This window comes from Pelobates fuscus, chromosome 5 (assembly GCF_036172605.1).
Source record: "Pelobates fuscus isolate aPelFus1 chromosome 5, aPelFus1.pri, whole genome shotgun sequence".
Lineage (NCBI taxonomy): Eukaryota > Metazoa > Chordata > Amphibia > Anura > Pelobatidae > Pelobates > Pelobates fuscus.
This window is the reverse complement of record NC_086321.1, coordinates 352,500,086-352,525,334: the sequence shown is the minus strand read 5'-3', so window position 1 is coordinate 352,525,334 and position 25,249 is coordinate 352,500,086. Positions and strand designations below refer to the sequence as shown.

The following is a 25,249-nucleotide window of genomic DNA, read 5'->3' as shown; positions in this document are numbered from 1 at the left end:
TCAGCTCCTCCGAGTACGCTAAACATAAATGGATCCCATCGCAAACGAAAGACTCTTGTGGCTCCAGAGATCAATATTTCCCTTGACCAAAGTGAGGGCTCCGTGTTTTCTGACGATTTCCTGGACACACCAGATGATCTAGATATAAATGTAGATGACATTGAGACTCCCGATGAAACAGATTCTTTGGAGTTTGTGGGAAACGGAAATGAGTTGGAATGGGAAGGTGAGTGTTTATCTTTCTTGACAAAGTCTCAATTGTTGTGAAGACCTCTAGAATTTTTCATACATCACAGTGGTGGAACTAAAAAAAATGTGAATCCTTCTATTGTCTGTCAATCAGATGACCTTTACATTCATTCTAACCTTAAATGTCGAGGTCTTGGCTTTGTAAAAACTCTCTATACAGAGTAGTAAATAGCCATGTATCATTCTCAAGTATCACTAATTAATAAATATGGAGAGAATGTGATAATGACTTTATATGGTTTACGTGCAGCATTGTAATAAACAGATTTGACTCTTCCCCTTTCCTTAAAATGCACATTGACATAGTGCATAAAGGAGTGGTGCACACAAGCAAGTTTACGTGGGAGCTCTGTGGAACGGAGGAACAACAAGAAATACAGTTCCACAGGCATCACAATGTAGGGTGAAGGCAAAAAAAATATTTATTGGGAATCAAAAAGGACAAAAAAAAAGATGTGTTTCGGCCTAGAGGCCTTAGTCATGTATCATACATGACTAAAGCTTCTAGGCCGGAATTTGTTTATTTTTGTGTCCTTTTCAATCTCCAATAAATATTTTTTTGCCTTCACCTTACATTGTGACCCCTGTAACATAGTGCAGTCCATCCGATTGACAGCCACTAGAGGCAGTCTTAACACTTCAAGTCAATTAATGCAGTTTCCCAGAAACTGCAGTAAATACAATTACAATTGAATAGAAATTGCTCCAATGTAAATTGGATACATTGTGTATTCATTGTTAAGCATAGATATTTATTCCTCCATTTCATCGCCCACCTCCGGGCCATCCTCTGCTTCCGTTCTGCCTCCGATCTTCTTTGATTTGCCCTGCTTGGGGACGCAACCCAAAGCAAGGCAAACTTCCTCCATGATGCTGGCACACTAACTCCTCCGATCCTATACTCGCTAGCTAGCACTAGAATCTTGGGAATTTCCATAGCAACCTGGGGCAGGCAGGGCGTGAGTGTCACAGTGCCAGTCACTTGTATGAGCACTCTGTCCATGAGCTGCATCTGCAGCCTGGACCTTTCTCAGGAACCATTTCAAGAACTATGAAGTAGCAGAGCTTAAATATTGTATCTGAATATTCCATAGGCCACCAAGATGTTTAAGCAGATAGTTTGGTGGTGATTAATGGTTTGTTCCATTGACTAATACCATTTGCATCAGTGCAATTCTTTGTATTTTGTTGGCTTCTAGCCTTTTTTGACAAGGAGCGCGTTTGATTGTCATTTCAGTAGTTTAACAGTCGGCAGTGCGCTAATTTTACTGTTTCGGTGCATGCTTAATGGGTTAATTTATTTATTTGCTCTCCATTAATACTGAAAACATTTAGTCTTAAAGAGTTGAAGCAGATCGTTTGGTAGAATTTAGCAGTGGCCAGGGCGATCTAACAGCCAGGTGGCACTGCTGACAAGTCTCTGCGTTCTGCTGAACGTAAAAATAGCTCTTCGTTATACAGACATAAATTCATATATAAGTGCGATTCACGTGAGTTGCTTCATAGAACGTTCAATAATTTATTTTACTTTAAAAAAGTATGACAACTATTAAAAACCTTTGAAAAATATGTGCTTGTGTCAAATCAAAACACAGCTATTCTTGAAAACATTATATCTAGATTTTAAAAATTGTCTATAGAAAATCAGAGCAGTTTTTACATTTTTTTAGATTTTTTAATGAATTCTTTACTATATAATATTATGAAATAAATGTACGGACTAAAATATAATTTAAAAATATATACATAAATGTATGGAGCTCTCCTCTTTTATTGCAATTACCATTTTCCTCGGGATTTTCTAGATGATACACCTGTTGCGAATGCCAAGAATATGCCCGGAGAGAGCGCTGACCTATTCGGTGATGGAGGAGCCGATGAGGGCGGACCCACCAATGGACGCATGTGGAGAACGGTTATTATAGGAGAGCAGGAGCATCGTATCGACCTACAGATGATAAAACCTTATATGAAGGTGGTGACACATGGAGGTGAATAGGGCAGTGATTATCAACCTTTTTAGGACCAAGTCCTTGGAAGTGATCGATAAACTTCCAAGGCACACCTTATAAATTTTTAATTTACCTTTGGCAGCAGCTTAAAGGGACACTATAGCACTAATAGAACTGGAGCTTAATGGAGTGGTTTTTCGTGTATAGATCATGGCCCTGCAGTCTGTCAGGATATTTATATCGGCAGACATTTTGTGCTATGATAGAAATTAAAAGTGTATATTGCCTGAATCACTCAGAACAGAGCAGACTCCATTTGGGATTTCAAGCTAACAAAGACACAAATTTCTATCCTTTCTGTGACTAACCTAGCCGGAGCTAAAGAATGCATTGTATATACAAACCAAGTGATAAGAAATGAGAACGGGGGATGGATTCTCTGTCTAGATGCTAATGGAATAGAAATAATTCTAAACCCAGACATTTGTGACAGAGAAGATTAAATAATTTAATTTTACTTTCTAAATATTACAAGATCCCATTGTAAGTTAGGGGTCAATTTTAGTTTAAACTGTCATTTTAGATATTATGACAGAAATTGCAGACACTAAGACTGAGGCAAACTCTTTGAACTGACAGAAAACTTAAGTTATAGATAACCATAAAGATAAGCTAAATAACGTCAGAATAGCCACCAGGAAAAGTTAACTGTTTCCTGGATAGGAAAGTTTAGTGGGACGAGACTGCCCTCTATAGACCAAATACTTAAATTGCTATCTGGAAGGTAACCACACCTCCAGTTTTCTATTGGTCTATCACCTAGTGACGAACAGAGAATATTTCCCTTTAAAAAGTTAAGACAAAGGGAAGAGAGAAAAAAAAGTCAAAGAGTCGGAAGCAGGCTAAGTCAAAGAGTCAGAGTTGAAGTGAGTTGGAGTTTGGGTTTCAGATTCGGCCATGCAGCGAAATCCATGACAGATATCCACTCCAGACCACTCAGAATTTCTTACACACCAATCACACATCCATTCAGTTCCTGAGACTACCTACTCATCTGATGAGAATGTCTACTCAACTGGTAATTATACTGGTTTCATTTAATTAATCTAAATTAATTAACATTTTCTAATAGCATGATATATGACTGGATAAATCACGGTCAGATTTCGATATTTAGAAATCTTAGTTAACTAAAGAATATATAGTTATAGCATCCCATTCTGCAGGTCGGAAAAGAATAATTATATATTAGTGTGATTACATCACATGTTAGCATATCGTGATATTTATCCAGGTGTATTGATTTGCTCTAAAATAAGATAAGATATCTGTTTAGGCAAGTTAAAATTCTGCTTATAGAACATGGTAGATTACTCTTATTGGATGGTTCCAGGAAAGGAATAATGAGCTGGTTTAAATGTTATGTTATTTAAAATTACATGAGAATAGATCTTATATGTCCAGAAAGATCTAACCAGCATTGAAAGGGTTATTCTAACTGTTAGCTAAAGTTTTTATGGCCTTGCGCAAGCTCCGTGAAAGAAAGTTTTTCTTTGTCTCTGTGAAGCCCATCATAAATCTTGTCTTGACAATTGCTATGTTAACCATTGGAATGTGTATTGCCATTGTATTGCATACCATGTTATACTAAATATTAATTGATTATTATCACGCATGTTACATATTATTATTATTTAATTTGTCACAATAAATTGTATCTATTTTTATAACAAATTGTGATTTTTATTTATATGGAATACATTTCACTTACATGATAACGATCTTTGGGATCTGAGAATTGAAATAGTGGGCAATTCTCAACTGTTTACTATTATTATCCCATAAATATCCCCACAAGTCTCAATGCTCAATTCTTTGCTATGTAGGCTTCCCAGAACGGTTTCAGATCTTACTTTAGAAGTTTTATTTTCCTGCTATGCTAATTGAACTTTATACACGTACAGGAGGCTCTAGAAGGCTATTAACAGAAACATAGCAATAATTTTTTACTATAGGTTCCTTTCTGTTCTACCCCCTATGATATTAAAAATGAAAGCTTAAAAGAGATTACTTAGCTTGTTTTCTGCACCGAGTCTTCTCAGCTACAGCTGCTAGCTCCACCTTCGAAGATGTCAACATACCACGTCCGCAATCTTCTCCAATCTGAAGGAGGAAATGCCACTAGAGGTGTATTTAACCCTTCATTGCCAAACTGCAGAGTATTTTCCATTGCAGCGTTAAAATTACAGGAGCACTGTCTGCACCCAGACCACTTAATTGAGATAAAGCGGTCTGAAGGACTTTAGATTTTGAAGAGTGATGAACATAAAAATAAATTGCAACATTTTTGTGATAATTTTCTTTGTAAATCAGTAAATACTGCGGTAGTACATAGATACAGCGCAAATACATGGTCACAAAAATAAAAATCTAATGCTAAAGAAATATATATATATTTTTTTTTTAAATGCACATTTAGTCCACTAATAAAAATAAGAATTGTTGATATATTATTTGCTTTTTAATTGCAGTGCCAGTAATTGTTGCAAATTGTCATTTTATGTCTTGCACAGGATACTACGGAGAAGGTCTGAATGCCATCATTGTATTTGCCGCTTGTTGTCTACCAGATAGTAACTGTCCTGATTACAACTATATCATGGAGAATCTCTTCCTGTAAGTGAGAAGTACATCTATGCATTTATAGAGATGGAGTGGTGGGGGCTATATTAACATGTCACATGACATTTATCATAATGTTACACTCTACATTTTAAATAAAAAGCATCCAAACAAAAAATATTCCCAGGTACTAAATAATGAGACAAATATCAGTAGTAAATCACCTATGATAAAAAATGAATACACAGTTTATATAATGTAGCAAGTGGAGTAACTCAATAGGATCACCGATCACTGCGGTCCACAAGTCCTGTGATGACGGTGGTAGAGGTAAGAAAGAGATAGCAGGGCAGGGAGCTCAACCCTCAGCTCCCGAGTTCGAACTGCCAGGGAATATGCCACAGCTAAACCTCCTGTATAGGGGGGGGCTAGTAGCACAAACAATTAACCCTGTTCATATATCGAACATCACCGGGCTGGGGGAGCACACCAGTCTGCACGCCGATCTGCGCACCAGTAATCTCTCCACGCTTCAAAACAACGTTAGGTCTGTCGTGAAGCAGGAACTGTCCTTTAAATTTACCACGGCCTTTTTTGAAGTTTCCGGCTGCGATGGTTGAAGAGTGGAGAGCTTATTGGTGTGCAGATCTGCGTGCAGACTGGTGTGCTCCCCCAACCCGGCGATGTTCAATACGAACATTGTTCATTGTTTGTGCTACCAGCCCCCCTCCTATTCAGGAGGTTTAGCTGTGGCATATTCCCTGGCAGTTCGGACTCGGGAGCTGAGGGTTGAGCTCCCTGCCCTCCTATCTCTTTCTTACCTCCACCGCCGAGGATTAGTAGACCACAGCAGCAGGATAAAACTTTACTCCAGAGTTTACCTGTGGGGGACCCCCAACGGAGGGTCTTGTGAGTACATATCATTCATACCCGGCTGTTCCGAGACTGTGTTTCACCAGTATTTTGATATTTAGATCACCTATGTATTTAGTGTATCGGTGATTCTATTGAGTTACTCCACTTGCTACATTATATAAACTGTGTATTCATATTTCCTAGGTGATTTACTACTGATATTTGTCTCATTATTTAGTACCTGGGAATATTTTTAGTTTGGATACTTTTTATAATTCTGTTCCTGCTGGGTTGGCTATGAAATAATTTAGATTATTTTGCTGCGCTCACTATTATTTATTTGTTCTATATTCAGATATATCTAAAGTCGCTCTACAATTTAGTGATGCTGCCCAGCTCTAATTAACTTTTTATCTACTAACTTGTTGTTGTCGTTGTTCTCTACATTTTAAATAACAGGTTATTGATGCTTTAGATTATTGATAATACTGCTAATGAACCATGAACATTTTAAACAATATATTTTTTTTTTACCAGTTTTTATATTAGGAACTCAGAATCTGCTTGTAAGCAGAAACAAGTAAAAAAAAAGGTCACGGATTTCAAAGCCATTTGAGGGACACATAAGAGCTTTGGCTAGTAAAGGAAATAAGCTGGAATGCAATGTTTGTAACGATCAGTTCAAATGTATTGTTAAATAAAATATCATAAGGGAAAAAAAAAACAATGGTAATGTATCATACCTCCCAAGTGTCCCTATTTAGGTAGGACAGTCCCTATTTTGGTCTCAAATCCCTCTGTCCCACTTTTCTATCCTGGTGACCCTCTTTTCTAGGAGCTCCATATTGTTGGAGTGTCTGAGTGTATAACAGAGCTCCACAGCAATAATACTCCCAGTAATGTGTCTGAGTGTATAACAGAGCTCCACAGTAATAATATTCCCAGTAATGTGTCTGAGTGTATAACAGAGCTCCACAGAAATAATACTCCCAGTAATGTGTCTTTAAATTACAATTGTCCCTCTTTGTCCATTTGAAATGTTGAGAGGGATGATTTATGGTTACTTGTCACGTCGTTTTTGACCCTGCTGTATTGTATATCTGTATATTGAAAGCATTGGAGTTTTATATACACAGCTGGAGAGACATTTATTAGAATTTATTGTGCTCTTTACTGTTTGTTTTTGGCAGGTATGTGATCAGCAGTCTGGAGCTACTGGTGGCTGAAGATTACATGATTGTTTATCTGAATGGAGCAACACCGCGGAGACGAATGCCTGGGTTAGGGTGGCTGAAGAGATGCTATCAAATGATAGATAGGAGGTGTGTAACGGGAAGATGGTCTTGTAACCACTTTTTTCACTTCCAACAAAAATATTTGGCAGCATTCCAATACAGAGAAAATTAAATTACATAGCAGGCAATCATTAAAGGGTAATAGTAGTCACGAAAACTACAGTAGTAGTAATAAAGCAGTTTTGGTGTTTAGATCACGTCCGTGTAATCTCACTGCTCAATGCTCTGCAATTTTGGAGTTAAATCACATTATACAGCCCTAGTCACACCTCCCTAAGGTAACATGCACCGTCTTCCTAAACACTTCCTGTAAAGTGAGATCTAATGTTTATACTTCCTTTATTGCACAGTCTGTTTAATTTAGAATTAAGCCATTTTCTCATGCAGGCTGTGTCAGTCACAGCCAGGAGAGCTGTGGCTAGGGCTGCATTAACAGAAACAAAAGTGATTTAACTCCTAAATGACAGATAAGTGAGCACTAATACTTCAGAGGCACGATCTCTACACCAGAACTGCTTAATTAAACTAGAGTTGTTTTGGTGACTATAGTGTTCCTTTAAAGAGAAAAAAAATTATATAAGCATACACATGACAATGTCCTTTAAATAGTATTAATTTGTTTTAAACTAATAATCTGTTGGGGTAGGTAGAGTTTAACCTCTTGCACACCCCTGTATCTACTGTTGAGTCAACAGAAGCCAAAAATCAACTTGAAGCACAATCCATTACTTCAGTAAAAATGGAAAACATAATTGTTTATCAGACAGATCCAGCCTTCAAAGTCCGATGATGATGATGGTTGGCAAATCCTTCCACCGAGATATAGTAAACCCAGACATATACCTTTTCACTTTAAAATAAACCTCACAAGTGAGGTATGGCTATCACATTCTAGATACCGTGAGAAATGAACAGGAAGTTCACATACGCTATAATATTTGATTTTATAGAGAGACGTTATTCAGATTGCCATTGAAATGTATCAAAAGTTTAAAAGGACAGGCATCCCTTTAAAAGCAGGCTGAAATAAGCAGATAAATGTGATTTTTGATTTTCACACTTACCTGCTTTTTCTTATGTATGCTTTTCACACCCACTACAGGGGGTTTGGGGGGGGGGGGGGGGAGTACTGATCTAACCAAAGGGAGTCTGCTCAGTGTGATCAGGCAGATCAGGCTCCGGTGTCGGTTTCTCTCTCCTGCTGCTGCACACAGGTGCCCTCTTTCTGTCATTAGTGGGCTGGTCTGAAACTGAGAAGTAAGTATAGGTAGGGGGCATCATTGCTGAAGAATCTCCTGCAGCTGAGAGGCGTGCCCAACAATGCAATCTGACCAAGTTTATAGTAAGCTTATAAATGTGTATTACATGCTTTCCAAAGGCATGTAAATACTCCCTATTATCTGAGGAGGGATTGATCAGGAGAGAGGATAGGGGGCTGGCTGGGATGAGAGATGGCCCAATGCATAATATTTGGGAGTTTTGCTTTCAATTTTGTTATATTACTGTTTACATTTCTGAAGTTTTCTAAATTCTCTGGTATGTCAATTATTGTAGCATTCCAGCAATGTAAATATTGCAAAAAAAAAAATCAAGGATGTGTTACTTTATGAATAGTTTAAACCCATTAAAAGAAATCATTATCCACTAAACTTATTTTGTTTTTTTGTTTTTTTGTGTGTGTTTTTTACATTTTTTTTTATTTATTTGTCTGCAGACTAAGGAAAAACCTTAAATCATTGATCATCGTGCACCCGTCCTGGTTTATTCGGACAGTCCTGGCAATCTCCAGACCATTTATCAGGTAACCTACTGGCCAGATTTTCCACAAGTTTGCAAAATTGTGAGATCCTAAACAAATAACCACTGAGGATCTGGTAATGGGATTTTAAAAAGCAAACCTGTTACCCATTGCGTGTTATTAAAACATAAAAGCATAGTTCTGGTAGCGGGTACTTTTTAGGTAATAACTTTGATTTTATTGTCATATAAAGACTAGTGATAGTCTGTTCCATTGTAATAATCTAGTCACTTTACGTTGCTATGTTAAATTAGCAAGACGCAATATGAGGTTATACTGTCAGAAAATAATGTCAGCCAAAAGTACTCATTCCACCTCTAATATAACTTATGCTAAGTTGGGAGTGTGAAGTTCGGACTGAAGAGAGGGCTTATGGGGGAGTGCCAGTGAAGGTACTTGTGTCACTGTTGATGACCCAGATGGGTAGTCCTGCCGGTAAAGGAGGCAGCAATGGCCAAAGCAGGGGTTTGTCCGCCTGGCGTCAGTGCTCACCAGGCGACCTGTATGCCCATCCAAACTCAGGGCAAAGAATGTGCATGTGTTTAATGCCATCACTGCAATTGGCATAGTTCGAGTACATCTTATGCATCTTTTCTCACTGTGCTGGTTGGAAACAATTCTCTTGTGTGTCAAAATGCAGGACACCAGAGAACCAACTGCGGCCTAAAATCTGTATGATGTCACCAAACCCACGCCAGATTAAGGGTAATGTTTAAAGTGTTCCAGGCCATCTTTGTCCTTGTTGGATAAGCATTCTAAATAATATCATATTTTTGGATGAACATTCTAACTTTATTTTTTTCAACATATTAAAATATAAAAAAATAAAATAAGTCAATATATAAAAACAAATTAGAAAAATATTACAAAATGAAGATTTTTTTTTAATAAAATTAAATCACTTTAACAGTTCATACAAAAATTGTATTGGAAGACATGATTTAGGAACGAACGCAAAATAGACACCTAAAATTTCCGCGTGAGATAATCTATGAAGCCAATATGTCTTACGTTCTGTATTTACAGTATTGCAAGGAATCACTGAGGAATTTCTTTTGCAAGAAATTACAAGGATAGAAAATATAGATCTCATGGTAGAAAGATCTATTTCCAGTCCTTAAGCAAGACTGGGCTAAAATTTTAAGAAAACTGATTTCCTATAAATAGTCATGGTCATCTGTAAAACTAGCCAAGACCACGAGAAAAAGTATTTTAAAATCGAAAAAAGTCGAAAAACTCCTCTTGTCGAGGGATACCAGAGATCTGTAGCAACAATAAACTTGCTTAACTCAATAACATGTCATCAACAAGAGAACTCTCAAATAGATTAATGTGCTAATGAGAACCAACAAAGGCCACAGGAACAGTATTGGAACTGAGCTGATACTGGGAAATGAGCTGGTTCCAGTTACCCAGTTAAGGACACAGCTTTAGAAGTAAAAGGCCAGCATGATGGGAAATTTCCGTCATGTGCAGAGTGAACAGATGCACTATGTTTACCAGGACACATTTATTTATGATGTTCATGAAAATGCATGAAAACAGTTGCCCTGCAGTATGTATAATACATATTCTGCAGGATTCTTCATGAGCTAAATGCTTAATCGTATACACCTCCTTCTGAATTCTACATACTGCAGGGCAGCCCTTTTCATGTGCTGATATCAATATGTATATATGATATGGGCTTAGGAAAACATGGTGGTTCTAATCACCCTGGTCACGTGTCCTTAAATGAACACTATAGGGTCAGGAACACAAACATGTATTCCTGACCCTATAGTGCAAAACCCACCATTTATGTGACTTGCCCCCCCCCCCTCAGCCTCCTCAAAAGGAATTAAAACTCACCTTATTTCCAGCACCGTGTGGGTCCTCCTGTGCTAGCTCTGCCCCTTTGGTGACATCAGCATAATTGACGATTTTTGCTAATCCAATGCTTTCCCATGGGGAAAGCATTGGATTGGATAAAATCGGCAAGGGGGTGGGGCCAAATGCCATTTTGGCCAATCAGCACCTCCTCATAGAGATCCATTGAATCAATGCATCTCTATGAGGAAAATTCAGCGTCCCCATGCAGTGCGTGGAGACACTAAACGGCAGTGCTGCCTACTGTGCAGCACTGCCCCAAGAAGCACCTCCAGTGGCCATCTGAGGAGTGGCCACTTGGAGGTATCCTTAGGGGCAATGTAAACACTGCCTGTTCTCTGAACAGACAGTGTTTGCATGAAAATGCCTGAAGGCAATGATTATACTCACCAGAACAACTACTTTAAGCTGTAGTTGTTCTGGTGACTATAGAGTCCCTTTAAGGGGTTAAGATGCTAACAAAAGCTATGAGTGTGCTTGCATGCAACTGACACAGACCAGTGAGGACCACCTAATTACCGCTTACCAAAATAGTTATAAAAGGGTGCACGGTGGCTATAGCTGGCAACAAAATATTGTTAAAGTCAGTGCCAAAGGACAGTACACTGCTTGTGACTATAATGAAAAATGTGTATCAACAATACCATAAAGTAATAAATGGGAAATGGGTAACATGGCATAAATGTAACCATTTATCCTCCTCCTCCCTGTTTTGTTAATAGAGATATGATAGTTTTTATATTCACCTTAACAGTCAATTATAACATCAAATCTTAAATCAAGTTTAATTACGGTAATGTAATGTTTACAAGGGATCAGTGAGCTACTCCAAGTTGGCAGTCTCACCTTTATCTCCACTGAAATGTAGAAAATGTATAATAATGAATAAAAGTTTAAACAAAGTGTGATTCGGTTCCCAGTCCGTTCCACCATGTGGATCTTGAGATGTGTGATGGTCAGGTTACAATGTCTCGAGGTTACTGCTCGGTTGCCAGGTTAGCACTGTGTAATGTACACACCGAGAGATTCTGCTTGCATCAGCAGGGAGATTTGGTAACTGCTACCCAGACACAGCAAGTAATTTATTACTCTAATAAAACTTCCTGATCTCCATGCACTATTGTAGATCAGGGTGAGACACAAACAGGTTCTTACAGATGTCAATGTTCTAATGCAGATAGCCATTTAAGTAAAGCCATGCCAATAGCTGCTGACTTCAAAACTGTATCTGCAGTTATAGACCCAATAAAGTCATAATAGACCGGTCTCATAATTGACCCTGTAACATTAAAATAAATGCAAACATCCTATTCTTTTTGGGCCTTGCTGCACTCAGGATACTGCTAAGCAAACATTGTGGATTTTGCATTATTGGCACACACACTGCAAGAAAGCAACAGTGCAAAATCTATAAACATGCTATAAAAAAACCAAAAAAACCCAATATTAGAATAGGACAGTCCTGGATCATCATTGTTTTTTCTTCTTCCTACATTTATATTGTTACTTTGTGTCAAAAAAAGTTACAATTGATAAACTCAATAAAATTTTATTTATTTTTATATTACACTAAACTTCGGTAGAAAGTGGTAGTAAAAAGGACAACATCTGCGGTATTAAAGGATGCCTCAGTTTCAGCCATTGACCGCTGTGTTGTACGCTTGATCATGCAGGTAAGTATATCCACCTTTAACCCAGCCCTGTGGCCATTGCACTTCTAACAGTAACCTACCTTAAGAGCCGTAGCGAAAACAAATTTGAAATCCTAACCATATTATTTCTAAAATTAGAACTAATGTATTTTTTGGGGGGTTTTTATAATTTTTTTTTTGTTTTCGCACTAGTTCTGGTCAAATTCTAATAGGCATGGCAATAGAAAATGTGTAACATTAAATAGGTAATCAATTTAACATAATTGCTCTCAGACTGATTGGTTTTAAGTCCAACCTCCCCTCCTCACATCAGGGTATCAGTAGCATTTGTAAACACTCTTTACTGTGGCAGCGGGGCATAAGCCTATATTGTTTTTTATTTTATTTTAGTACGGTTTATAGTAAATCATTTGTTTAAACTCAGTATACTGCTTCATCTTGTGTGTAACCTTAAGAGATTACTATAAGAGATACTATTCTGTCCACGCTAAATTCTAAAACTTATTCCACCGGATGTTATGCTTATTACAAGATCTGTACACTTGAGAACCAATATGTTTTTGTAAGCCTATTGTATGTGATAAAATAGGCATACAATAACATATCTTTATCTATTGATATCATATCTATTAGTATCTTATTAGTTGTCCGTGTATTGAATCAAAAATAAAGAATTGGGGGGAAAAAAAACACATCTTCAATCTGGTATTTTGCAAGCAAAGAAAGCTAGGAGGAGACCCAGACTACGTCAAACAAGTATTTACAGCATGCAGTAACCTTATGTGAAATTGAAAACGCTGACTTTTTCTTTTGCAGTGTGAAATTTATCAATAAAATTCAGTACGTGCATACTCTGGAGGATTTGGAAAAGATAATTCCCATGGAGAATGTACATATCCCTGAAGGTGTCTTGCAGTAAGTTAGTGCTGTTTAAATATCTATCTTTTTTTTAGCCGTGGCCCCCCTTTCCACTTCCTTCTAACAGATATACACTCACACAGCTATAATGTTAAAGCAAGTCTGTACTGTCCGTTCAGGGAAATATATAATGGTGTATCGCTAATTAATTGATAAGGAGTTGGACACTCTTTAAAAATTGGAGATTTTGTCTAAGCTACTTTGAATGGAATGCGAATGGAACACGAATGGAACACATATCCTCCTGAGACCCAGCCCATTAACTTGTGTCCTCTGTACTGGACACTTCGTTCACATGCATCTCCTTTTATTCGTTTGAGCTACTCTATCGTTCCCTGCTGTATTGTACGGAGGACATCCTGGGCTTTCCAGTGATATTTCATGTGATAGGCTAGGATGCTGGGAACGTCCTATTACTTTTCATCAAAAATGGAAAGAAATTGGAAGACAATTTTCTTCCTCAGTTCCCAAGAGGATATTTAAAGTCCCGATCACTTTTAAGACAGTGTCCATCTTCTGTAACAGTAGTCATTTTTTTTTTATATATTTTAATAGAATGACTGAGAGAAGGTTCTTCTTGAGGGTTTTCACTCTTTTCCCCAGGGTTTTTGTGTTGAAGCAAGCAATTTGGACATATTCCTTGAAGAACATATATTAGTATGGATAAAAATGAGACTGGGCATTCAAGGTGGAATCGTGTAGACTTTATTCAGATATTAAAACAAGAAATAACGTTTTAGCCTGGCTGAAACGTCATCTAATGTCTTAATATCCCAACGAAGTCTGCATAATAACACCTTAAGAGCCCAGCATGATTATTGCACAGGTGTACCTTAGGCTGGCCACAATAAAAGGATAATCATGCTGTCTAATCAGCATCTTGATATGCCACACCTGTGAGGTGGATGGATTATGGAGAAGTGCTCACTAACACAGATTTAGACAGGTTTGTGAACAATATTTCAGAGAAATAGGCCTTTTGTGTACATAGAAAAAGTCTTAGATCTTTGAGTTCAGCTCATGGAAAATGGGGGCAAAAACAAAAGTGTTGCGTTTATAATTTTGTTTAGTGTACATTAATCTGGAACTTACTTTTTAGCTGATAATCTGGATCTCCAGGCTGAAAGCACAAAAGCCTGCAAGGAACCTAGACATTTTTGGAAACTACCAAAGTTACACATTCTCGCAAAGTGGATTGACTCATGTACTCAGGATACGAAGGATTCACATTTTCTCTAAGATGACCAGGGTCATTCTCTAATCAAAATTTCACGCAAGGCGTGAACGATCTCTGGAGCCCCTTTCCTACGATATATAAAAAGTTACTTTAAATTGGAGTGAAATACATTTTTTTCTTGTACGAGGGCTACTGTCATAATTCCTATTTACCGTTTAAAATAACATATCTCAGATTTTCCATAAAGTTGTTACTGTAAGAAAAGGCTCGCTAAACTTATCAATAGAATGTCGGTGTTTAGTCTAACGCACAGATATGTGCAATTAAAGGGGAAACTATGCGGGTTGTTCTTAAGTATTGCATAGTTATTTGTATATACTGGTTTTAGTAAAGCCAAATGATAGAAACGTTTTGTGAAAATATGAAAATGGAAAATAGTAACCAAATGCTGTCCTGCAGGTTTGATGAAGAGAGAATGAAAGCAAGGAGAGAGAGGTAAAATATCTTTCTTCTTCTAATCCTAATTTTCATTTTTAGAAATCTGTCCACATACCAGGATGTTTTCCATGTTCTTCCCAGGAAGTAGCAGGTTTAACAGCTGATTTCGTTGTTTACAAAGTAGCACATTATTCCATAATGGGAGGAGTAGTATCTATTGTGACATTTTCCGCAGCTGTGCATGGACTAATGCCTTGTCGCCAAAAGTCTTGACAAGACAAGAACCGTAATCATAGAGCATTGTAGGGTTCTTAATAGATCACTGTGTGTAGGAACATGATTTAAAATGCAGGCATAACCCAACTTGCCGTAATATATCCAACAACAATTTACATTAATATGTAGAGTTAAGCGCCCATCTGCCCCACCTCTTACGGCCTTTGCAAGGATAGTGATTACTGTTTATGTTGATCTTCTGTTAACTCAGAACAGGAGAGATCTTGTGGTGCTTCTCGTAATATGCCTTTAGTACTTGCACAGCAGGGTAGAGCCACATTGATGAGTGGGGAATAGAAAGATCTGTTCGTTTTGTCACTTCCAGAACAGTTTGAATCTTCTGTGTCTTTGTGTGTGTAACGTGGAATTGTGTCTGTGCATTTCTGTGTTGGTGAAAGTTGTGTATAGTTTGTGAATGTGAGTGTCGTTGCATGTCTGTCGTTATATGTGAATGCGTGTGCGTAGTATGGAATTGCATGCTTTCTGTAGATACATAAGTTATGGATAAATGCACCAATATATGTGGTATTTGTACTACAAATACCTTACAAAAATCAAGATTTCCTCCATGGAAGTCGGAATATGAAATTTTTAACCGTGCTGTAAGGGACGAGTATGGCAGGAAATAAAAGGAGGCCTTTGTGGCTCCATCCAAATGTCATATGTCAGAAAGAGTTTAACGATTTTGTGAGCATTGGAACCATAGTAGTCCTCCCATGAGGCAGAGGTTACGTGAGAGTTGTGACGTCCACTTAATCTCATCTTCATAGTGACTCATCCTGCATGCCATATTTGTATTAGCCATTTTTGTGATGTCAACAGCTGAACGCATCGATTCTTTGGGAATAATATAGCCACTATTCCTTCCCTTAGAAGACTGTACTGTTGGTTACTGCTTAAAGACAAATTAAGAGTTATAGTAAAAATATTAAAAAAACAGTCATGCTTAAAAGTTGTGTTGGTGCAAGGGGTATTAATTTAAGCTTCAAAGGATGATTGTCATGAAAATAAATTCATCCTATGGAAATTGTGTACTGGACTAGGATCATATCCAACCTTCAATTCTTTAATTCATGCTACATAATTAAAACAAATACAGAAGTAGCTTAGAAGTATTACATAAAATAAAAAGTGTTAGAGCGGTTTATTGGCTAAAATCTTTAAGAGTACTGAGGACAGCTGATCTTGATGTTTCAGATATTACCATTGATATTTTTGCTATGACCGTGATGTCCAGTAAATTGGGGATAGTTTTAATATGTCACTTTTGTTATTTTGGTATTCTTCTTATATCCTAATTGTATGGTTTTCTAATTTGTATGAATTCTCTCCCTCAGATCAGAAAACAACCAAGAACCCACGGATACAGGAAGGTAACGCAATGAAAATTACTTACAAATTACTCTGTTATGCTAGGCTAGACTATTGGGGGTTATTGAGTGAATATTCACTTTTCCCAGTGTTCATAAGGCTTCTAACTTTAGTTTTGCATTGCAAATGAATGCCCATAAGACACAACTCGCACATTAAACTGTTGTATCTCACAGGGTTCTATCTTGTCCCATTACGTCCCGTGCCACATGAATGTAAATGGCTACTACCCCTTCTTTCTCCCAGTTTATGTCGCAGCTTTTGTAGGTCAAACTTTATCGCTGCATTCTAGGACTCAAAATAAAAGGGAGAAAGGAGGAAGAGCTCTAAGTATAGAGAAATAGAGATTATCTGGAAGCTGCAATCTACAATCGTATAGATCTTTGGTATTATTGCACTTACAGTTTGGATGTGTAACATTCTGAAAGCATGCTTAAAAATCTGCTGTGACAGAAATGCCAACAGGCAGCTTACCAATAACCATAAGAAGAAGAATTGACCTAAAGGGTTACTCCTTGCACCATGGACACTTCACCATTTTGAAGTGATTATGGTGCCTGGGGGTCAGTATGTGTAGTGTTTGGTTATGAAATGTAGCACATACAGAGTTCCAGACTGGTTCATGTCAGTTATGTGCATATGTAGCGACAGAGAGCCAAAGGAGGCATGCACCAGTCTCGCAGTCCAGGGGAATTCATTGTCTTTCTGTAGCGTAGGCCGGCCGAGGTCCTCTGTTCCCGGCGCGCTCAGAGCGCCGATGACGGCGGGCGCTGACTGCGGAATGCGGTCACATGTCCCGTCTAGCTTTGAGAGCGCGCCGCGCGTCACGAGCACGCCCTTAACCCCTTAAGGACCAAACTTCTGGAATAAAAGGGAATCATGACATGTCACACATGTCATGTGTCCTTAAGGGGTTAAAGGGGAAGTGGGAGCCGAAAATCAAAACGGTCTCCCATTGGCCCCTGTCACCCCACACTCCCCATACTCTCACATATTGGGGGCGTGGATATGACAGGGGCCAATCAAGAATAAGTTGAAGGTATTTCAACTTACCTCTCCCTTTACTCCCTGCCCTATCGTGGTTTCTGGTTCAGTTCCCTTTAGCGCTTGTTGTGTTCCTTCGTATTGACCTTGGCTTTGTTTCTGACTACGTTATCTCTTTATCCTTATCTGTTCTGTTTGCCGGCTTGCTGTTTACTGTGTACCAGACCCCGGCTAGTCCTAGTTTACGCTGTCTCTCTGTGCCCTTGACCTCGAATCGTTCCTGACTCTGTCTCCTCTCATATACGTCGAGTCCGGCCATTCTAAGGTCCGGTAGACGTATCTCTCCTCTGTGTTGTCTTTTGTCGAGTTGAATCCTGAGTTGGGGTATATTTTCGTTACACTTTCTTGTTCGATAAAGCTTAATATGTAGAACTGTGTTGATTTACATCTGTACATTAATTTCTGTGCATACTTTTTTTTTTTTAGCATACCACAAACTGAGAATGTGCAAGGCAAATGAATATCCGCACTTGAGGATTCCATAATGATGTCTCAATCCCCTTTGTTGTAAGAAGACACCTTCATCAGAACTTCAAACTTAATATTTAATTTCAAAACCAAGGGTCAACATTGCAGGGGTTATATAAGCAAACTTTTGATATACGGACAATTTACGTAGAAACTACACTAATACTTCTAGTGTGAATATGTTTTGATTGTCTCAAGAAAACACCAAAAAAGTTTGTTTTTTAAAGGTTGAGATTAATCCAACTTCATCCAAGTCTTGCTACCATATCCTTGAATATCGACATGCGTGTTAAGTGTCAGTGACTATGTTCGCCTACTCCGTGTTCTTTAATATCCTGTAGTACAAGTCCAACAGCAGTGATGAAGTATATGGATTCAACCAAGGATGGCAACTGAATTAATAAGAGCAGACACAAGCTGCAACCTGGTGACAATCTTTAATATATGGCTCAAAATTTCCATTGGCCCACTAGCCATTGACAAGTGAAAATTCATCCTTGCCAATTAGATATTCTCCTCTGGTGAGTGTGCCACAGACCATCAAGGTTTACAGTGGCAAGTAACTTTAAGGATTGAAATTTTGAGCCACAATAGATTTAGAAATCTGGGCCAGCTCATATAAGATACTATTGTTTCATAGTATTAAGCAGACACACTAAATTTTATTTGAGATCTAACTGCAAGTAGCACTTTCCTTCTGCACATATTACTGATATAAAGCAGCCGGAATCCCAACATGCCTACAGAATTGTGCTTGTAATTTTTATAAATGTGGGTTCTGTTATCAAGTAGGCCCTGTACGTACTTTAGACCCTTCGCCCATTTCTGGGAGCTTTTAATCTCCTTTCCTTGGTATAGGAAAATCTTTTCGCAAGATCAAGAAGAGCAGTCTAAGCAGTTCAATACATAGATTTTGTGAGGTTCATGTGCATTTCCATCCCTACCCCTATTGGCCAGGATTTCCAGTTTAGAGCAAAGATGGTCATGGAATGAGTAGATGTGCACACTACGCCTACATAGGCAGAGCCGCGGACTCAAATTCTGGTTAAACACAAATTTCTAGGTGTGCCGACATCCCGGGAAGCACATGGTACATGGGCAACAATGACTTGTGATCCCTCTCCCTAGATGATATCATTGTAGTAGTTATTGTTTCCTGCAGAATGTGGTAACAGATAGCCGTTGCTCCAACAATACTTGTTTCTCAATTGACAAAATCTGCACAATAGAATAACTCTGCCTCTAACAGTTTTAGTATTTGTCCTTTGAGCTCGTCTTTGACAAGTTGTCCTGTCGGGGAACCTTTAAAAGAAGCTTAAACTACGTTACGAGTTTTGATGTTGCACAGAAGAGGAGACTGGACATTTTTGAAAATTAAAATGTGTATATTTTGCTTCGGGGATAATATGAGGATAATTGAAACACAATTGTGACTACTCTATCAATAACTGATACAAGTTGATATAGGACAAACATTCTGTTTATGGTAAAACATAAAACATCTTAGCATTGCTGCAGTTTACAAACTAATGGCTAACGTGGTTATGTACTAACGTGAGAATTCAAAGTGAATTTTACATTTTATGCCAAAGTAGCTAAACTGAAAACCTAGTGGCTTAGAGCAATTTTCCGATTTAGCCCTTTTTGCCTTAAATTTGAAATTCGCTTAGAATTTTTACTTTGGTAAATTACTCGTGGTTAACACGAAAAGACCTAAATTGCTGCAAAACAACCAAAGAAACTGGAAGCTAAATTGCTTACATGCCAGTTATGAATCCTGCGATTACAATATGAGTTTTAAGATGCCAGCCCGGGATTAGTAAGTATCCCACCTGAATTCCTACCAGTAACTAAAATCTGATCTATTTATAACTGTAAAAGCTGTCCAATTTACATGATGTGATAATCTTTCTAATCCACACCATGGCCACCTGCGTTCACACTTGTAGCGAAAACTACGTCTGATACTTCCTAGTTATGCTACTCTGGTATGAATTGTTTAAAGAATACACACTAATGTGTAGTGTGGTTTTTAATAGATTTACATTTATAAATTGATAACCGTATTGAAATGTTGCCGTGACACACAAGTTATATTGTTTCACATTAAGAAAGTTACATCATTTCTATTTGGAATAGGAAGAAGATGTTCGGCAAAGTTTTGATGAGTTTTTTTTTTCAGGTCCACAGTTGCTTCTCAGTTACAAAATTCACAGAAAATCCTAAAATTTAATTTAACCTAAAATTCGGACATTAGTTAAAGTCTGTCTTGGGCCAAATGCAACGAAAGTGGAAGGTATGACTGACGGACAGTCCGTGATAGAGACGAGTTGAGGGGTGTGCCTGCTCTGAAAGTTTGTGTGCCATACAGAGATGGGCATATCAATCTTCCATACGTATAACCCAATTACAATTGTTTATATAGCGAGAATGCATTCAGCAACACCAGAGCCATTTCTGGGTGGGTGCAGGCCACCCAGGTGCTCTGTTGATAGGTAGAGTATGCAGTGCTGGGGTCCTCCACCTCAGGTAGGCCCCACCCCATCATTAGGCCTAACTCATCACAAGCGGCACCACCGGCAGAAGGGTGGGGCTTACCTGAGGGGTGGAGCCTAATTCTGCACACAATGCCTATCTACAGAGCACCTGGGCGGTCTGCACTCAGCCAGGATCAGCTCTGAGCAGCACTGTAGCATAGGCAAACAAGATAAACAATTAATTATAACCAAACAAGTTTGTCATTCGAGAAGAGTAGGTGAAGAGAGACATGCAAATAGCTAAATAGCTGACAGTCTTTCTGTGCAGAGTGCTCCTGAAGCTGCTATGGGGTCAATGCACTAAGAATATTCTGCATAGCATCGATTGATGCGTCAATGCTGCCGTTTTTGGGGACACAGGGAATAAACCTACAACACAAGGACTGAACTCCAAAATTACGACCGTGATCAGCTATTGAGAGGTATGGATTGGGTCTAAACGTACAGTTATGATTTAGAACAGTCTGGTGTCTGCTAATATGTTGATAGAATGTATCCAAATTCCATACAAGGTGTAGGAATTCGGACATTTTTCCAAGATATAATTAAATTCAAGTTTGATTATTATATGGCAGATTCAAAGACTTCTGTTTCCCTGTTTTTTGCATGGGAAATATTAGAAATGTGCATAAATTGCCACTGGCTGCGAGACAGTTTAAAAAAAAAAAAAAGAAACAGTTCAGTAAAACTCTTAAGTATGAGCCTTTGGGACTGACTAAAACCGTAATAATGCACTTTGACAACATAGTTTTTAGTTAGGAACTGGTGGACATTTAAAGATGCTCATTGGTTGATTGGTGGTCTACAAGATCTTAGAATTATTTTTAATTGGATGGATGGAAAACAGGAATAACCATAAGCTAACCCTCACATGGAAGTTTCTGGTTATTGGGGCATCCTAAGGACCTCTGTTTCACCTTGTTTAATTTATTTTAAGCCATTGCCCAATGGTTGAATCTGCAGCAATCAAATGATCTTAAACATGCTTGTACTAACTGCACCTCGAAAACTATTGTATCTTGGGAATTCAAGTTAAAGTAAGTTGTTTTTACAAAAATCATTTTGATTATAAAATATATATTAAAATATGATGCAAATACAAAAAAAATTAAATAAACCCAAAAAATATTTACATGGGATTCAATGTGTTGTTTTGTGATGTTAAATGAACAGCTGTAAACTTGCAAAATGTATGTATCTTGAATGTATTCACGGAGGAATTGATCTTGGTGACCTTAGTGGTCCTTTTAAGCTCCCACACTAATCATCTAAAAAGCTACAATCCACTGACACTGAGCCGATAGTGTGTGGGTGCAGACCACCTAGGTGCTATCCGGGTAGGCGGAGTGTGCGGTGCTAGCCTCCACCCCCTTGGATAGGTCCTGCCCCATTTGTTAGGCCCCAGCCTCTCTGCAGCACGATGCTGGTGGTGAGGGGTTGGGACCTACATGAGGGGGTGGAGCCTAGCACTGCACACCCCGCCTATCTACAGAGCACCTTGGGCGGTCTGCACCCACCCAGGTTCGGCTCTGTGGGATTGTAGGTTTTTAGTGTTGAAAGAGAGATCCATGACCATTTTCATGATTAGTGCGAGAGCTTTAAAATATCTAGACCCTTAAATACTTCATGACATTTGATGTGAACGGGCGATCGTGATATAATAGAATTGACTAACCTACTTGTCGTAAAAGGGGATTAATGTAATGAATATGTGTTTACGCCAATTCCCATACATAATGAAATGTATTAACTGTTATTATCCATTTAAGAGTTAAGTTCATTTAATTCCCCCAGCATAGTGTCACTTCTACAAAAATGCATGTTCTCACCCCCCCAGGTATTTTTTTCTAAGTAACCCCTTATCATTTGTAACACCTAAACATGTACAGCCTTATTCACACAAGTGAGAATTCAAGGTCAAATATAATGTCAAAATAGCCAACCTGGAAAAATTCTCCAAGCTATATATGCAATCAGTTCATCTACTTAACCATAAATTATAAATTCACTTTGACATTTCATTTCATGAATTAACCCTGATTTTATCCAAAAAGTACGTAAAATAGGCGTTTAACAAAGTCTGTAAACAGTATATTTATAACTGCCACTACTACACTCTAGTGCAGGGGTATACAACCTTTGTCAATCAAGATGTTGTGGACTACAACTCCCATGGTGCTTTGCTAGCATAATGGCTGTAAGGGCATTATGGGCGATGTAGTCCAAAACATCTGGAGTGCCAAAGGTTGCCAATCGCTGCTCTAGTGGGTATCTCTCTCGCCCACCTCTGAAAACATGCAAAATAAAGAAATCTTAGGGATGAAAAACAACCAGAAAGAAGAAGAGAAAGAAGCAGTTGCTCCTAGTGTAATCATTTTTTTGTCAACACAGAAAGGCACAAATAGCCAAAATTACCACACTTTCATTTTTTGTTAGAGCAAATGGCTGCGTAACATTTCTGATATAAAAGACAGAAGTAGCAATGGACTGTTAGTGAAATTGAGGGTGTAAAGATAGTAAAACTCAATAGAATAAGTTATGGTTAGCATGATGTTCGTATGAGGGTTCATGTCTTATGTCAAAACAGGAGAGATAGATAGAGGGGGTGAGTTTGTAGAACTAAGGCAGGCCAGAAGCGTACAGAGCCAGCTTAACATTTCTGAGTGTAAATATAAAGGAGTGCTGCTGAACTACATCATGGAAGGAGTCTCTCCGTCACAGGCGTGCTGGGTGCCAGCACAAAAGGCATACTAGTGCCAGCATTCCAGTGGTGGTGCTTCTTTAGTGGCAGTGAGTCTCCAGAGAGTCACATCGTTTGCAGAAAAGTTTGAGCATCAGCCATAGATGAGATGGTATAGGTCTTGCCGTTCCGTTCCACCACCAGCCACTGGGGTCCCCATTTGGAGGAGATGTCTTAACCTCTCAGTAGCTTAGTCAGCGAGTGGAAGAACCGTCGCCATGTTTGAAATGTTTGCCCGGAGAAGTCATTCCCATCTGGTATTGCTGATCTGCAGGCCCAGGTGGGAGGCCAAATACTCCTGATGGTAGGTCAGGTGTCGTTCAGCATTCAACATTCCAATCTGTGCTTCAACCCATCTGGGTGACCGTTGTCCTGGTGTTAAAAATGCCCAGCTTAAGCGTGTGCCTGTCATTTTCCACCGTTTGCCGGTGCGGTCTGCGCCACCTGAGGTGGGTTACTACAGGGCCTGTAACTACTTGGCGACATTGACTTCGGAGTGGCTGTACATGTAAGTTTGATGGGGTGCTCCCAGTGTAATATGTCATACACAATAGGAACATAAGCTATTATACCCAAAGTCAGGTTCCTTGGGCTCTGGTCAAGGTGAGGAGTTAACTTATAGAATATAAGTCTGTCAGGATTACTTTATGATCCAGCATGTAGTATTGTGTCACACAGATGAGTAATAGGTAACGTATTACCGGGCCTTACAATGGCCGGACTAACATACCAAAGAATAGTCAGGATACTAGCCGAGGTCAAGGGACACAGAAAGGGACACAACAATAAAGGAAAGCCAGAGGTCAGGGATACCAGGGAAGTAAAAATCAAAGCCAAAGTTAAAAAACAGAAGAAACTTGAATCAGGAACGCGCTCTCAGACAACCACTAGGGAAACCACGACAGGGCAATGAGGAAAGGTAATTTTAGGTTTTTATACATGCGTTACCTTTCTGATTGGCCGAGATTGCTCTTTGACCCCAAAATGTGAGCGCGCGGCGCATGAGTGACATCACACGCACGCCGACGTTGTTAATCATGCGAGCGGATGTGGGGGTATAATTAGCCATGGATCTGCAGCGGCCGGTGTCCATTAACATGCCGCAAGTGTCAGTCATGCAGATGCACGGCCGCTGACTGCAAGGTGAGCATGAATATGTTACAAAGTCTATATATTGTGTATAACATATTATACTAGGAGCTGCTGCTTCTTTCTCTGTTTTCTCCTGAGCAAACATCCTTGGACCCAGGGCCGTTATCAGGGGGTGACAACCATGACGGTTGTCACGAGCCCGGCGGCCCTGGGGGCCGGCCCTGATCTAGCGGCGGAACTGCCGCCGGTGCAGCTGCACCGGGCCCGCACGCTGATAGGGCCCACCAGGTGGCCCAAGCATTAATCTCTACATAATGCTGCTCCCACCTATCTATCCTCCCTAATACACTGGTATATCCCATCTAGGCCCATACGCTCTGCCGAAGACCTGCGTCTATCCTCTGTTCGTACTCCCACCTCTGATGCTCACCTTCAAGACTTCTCTAGGACTGCAATGTTCCTGTGGAACTCGCTTCCCTTTTCCGTTAGATGCTCACCTAGTCTCCACTCCTTCAAAAAATCATTAAAAACTCACTTTTTTCACAAAAGCGTATTAATTAAACTGTTAATGGCTCCAAAACCCCACACTAAGTCTTCATTGAATACTATTCTACCAATCTACTTTCCTAATACTTCCCTTACCTTTTGTGTCACTTTACTCTACTCCCTCTAGCATGTACGCTCATTGAGCAGGACCCTCAACCCCTCTGTTCCTGTGCGTCAAACTTGTCTGGTTACAATTACATGTTTGTTAGTCCACCCATTGTAAAGCGCTACAGAATTTGTTGGTGTTATATAAATATAATAATAATAATTAAGAGCCAGATGGGCTCTATATCATCAGGGTCCCGGTCAGCGCTGCAGCCGTGTAATAGTGTGGCCGGGCCCCTTTAAAA

The 25,249-nt window shown here is 39.0% G+C and overlaps 1 protein-coding gene across 1 annotated transcript in view; it reads left to right on the top strand.

Moving 5' to 3' along the window:
• The window catches only part of ATCAY (ATCAY kinesin light chain interacting caytaxin), a 35,657-nt gene extending 14,053 nt beyond the window's left edge, over positions 1 to 21,604 (top strand). The window contains exons 4-12 of the mRNA XM_063455944.1: positions 5 to 226; positions 2,055 to 2,240; positions 4,775 to 4,877; positions 6,869 to 7,000; positions 8,688 to 8,774; positions 13,109 to 13,207; positions 14,847 to 14,882; positions 16,439 to 16,474; positions 17,943 to 21,604. Coding sequence (XP_063312014.1) covers positions 5 to 226; positions 2,055 to 2,240; positions 4,775 to 4,877; positions 6,869 to 7,000; positions 8,688 to 8,774; positions 13,109 to 13,207; positions 14,847 to 14,882; positions 16,439 to 16,474; positions 17,943 to 17,976 — 935 coding nt within the window. The 3' untranslated portion in view covers positions 17,977 to 21,604. The remainder of the gene's footprint in view (positions 1 to 4; positions 227 to 2,054; positions 2,241 to 4,774; positions 4,878 to 6,868; positions 7,001 to 8,687; positions 8,775 to 13,108; positions 13,208 to 14,846; positions 14,883 to 16,438; positions 16,475 to 17,942) is intronic.
• The last annotated feature ends 3,645 nt before the right edge of the window (positions 21,605 to 25,249 follow it).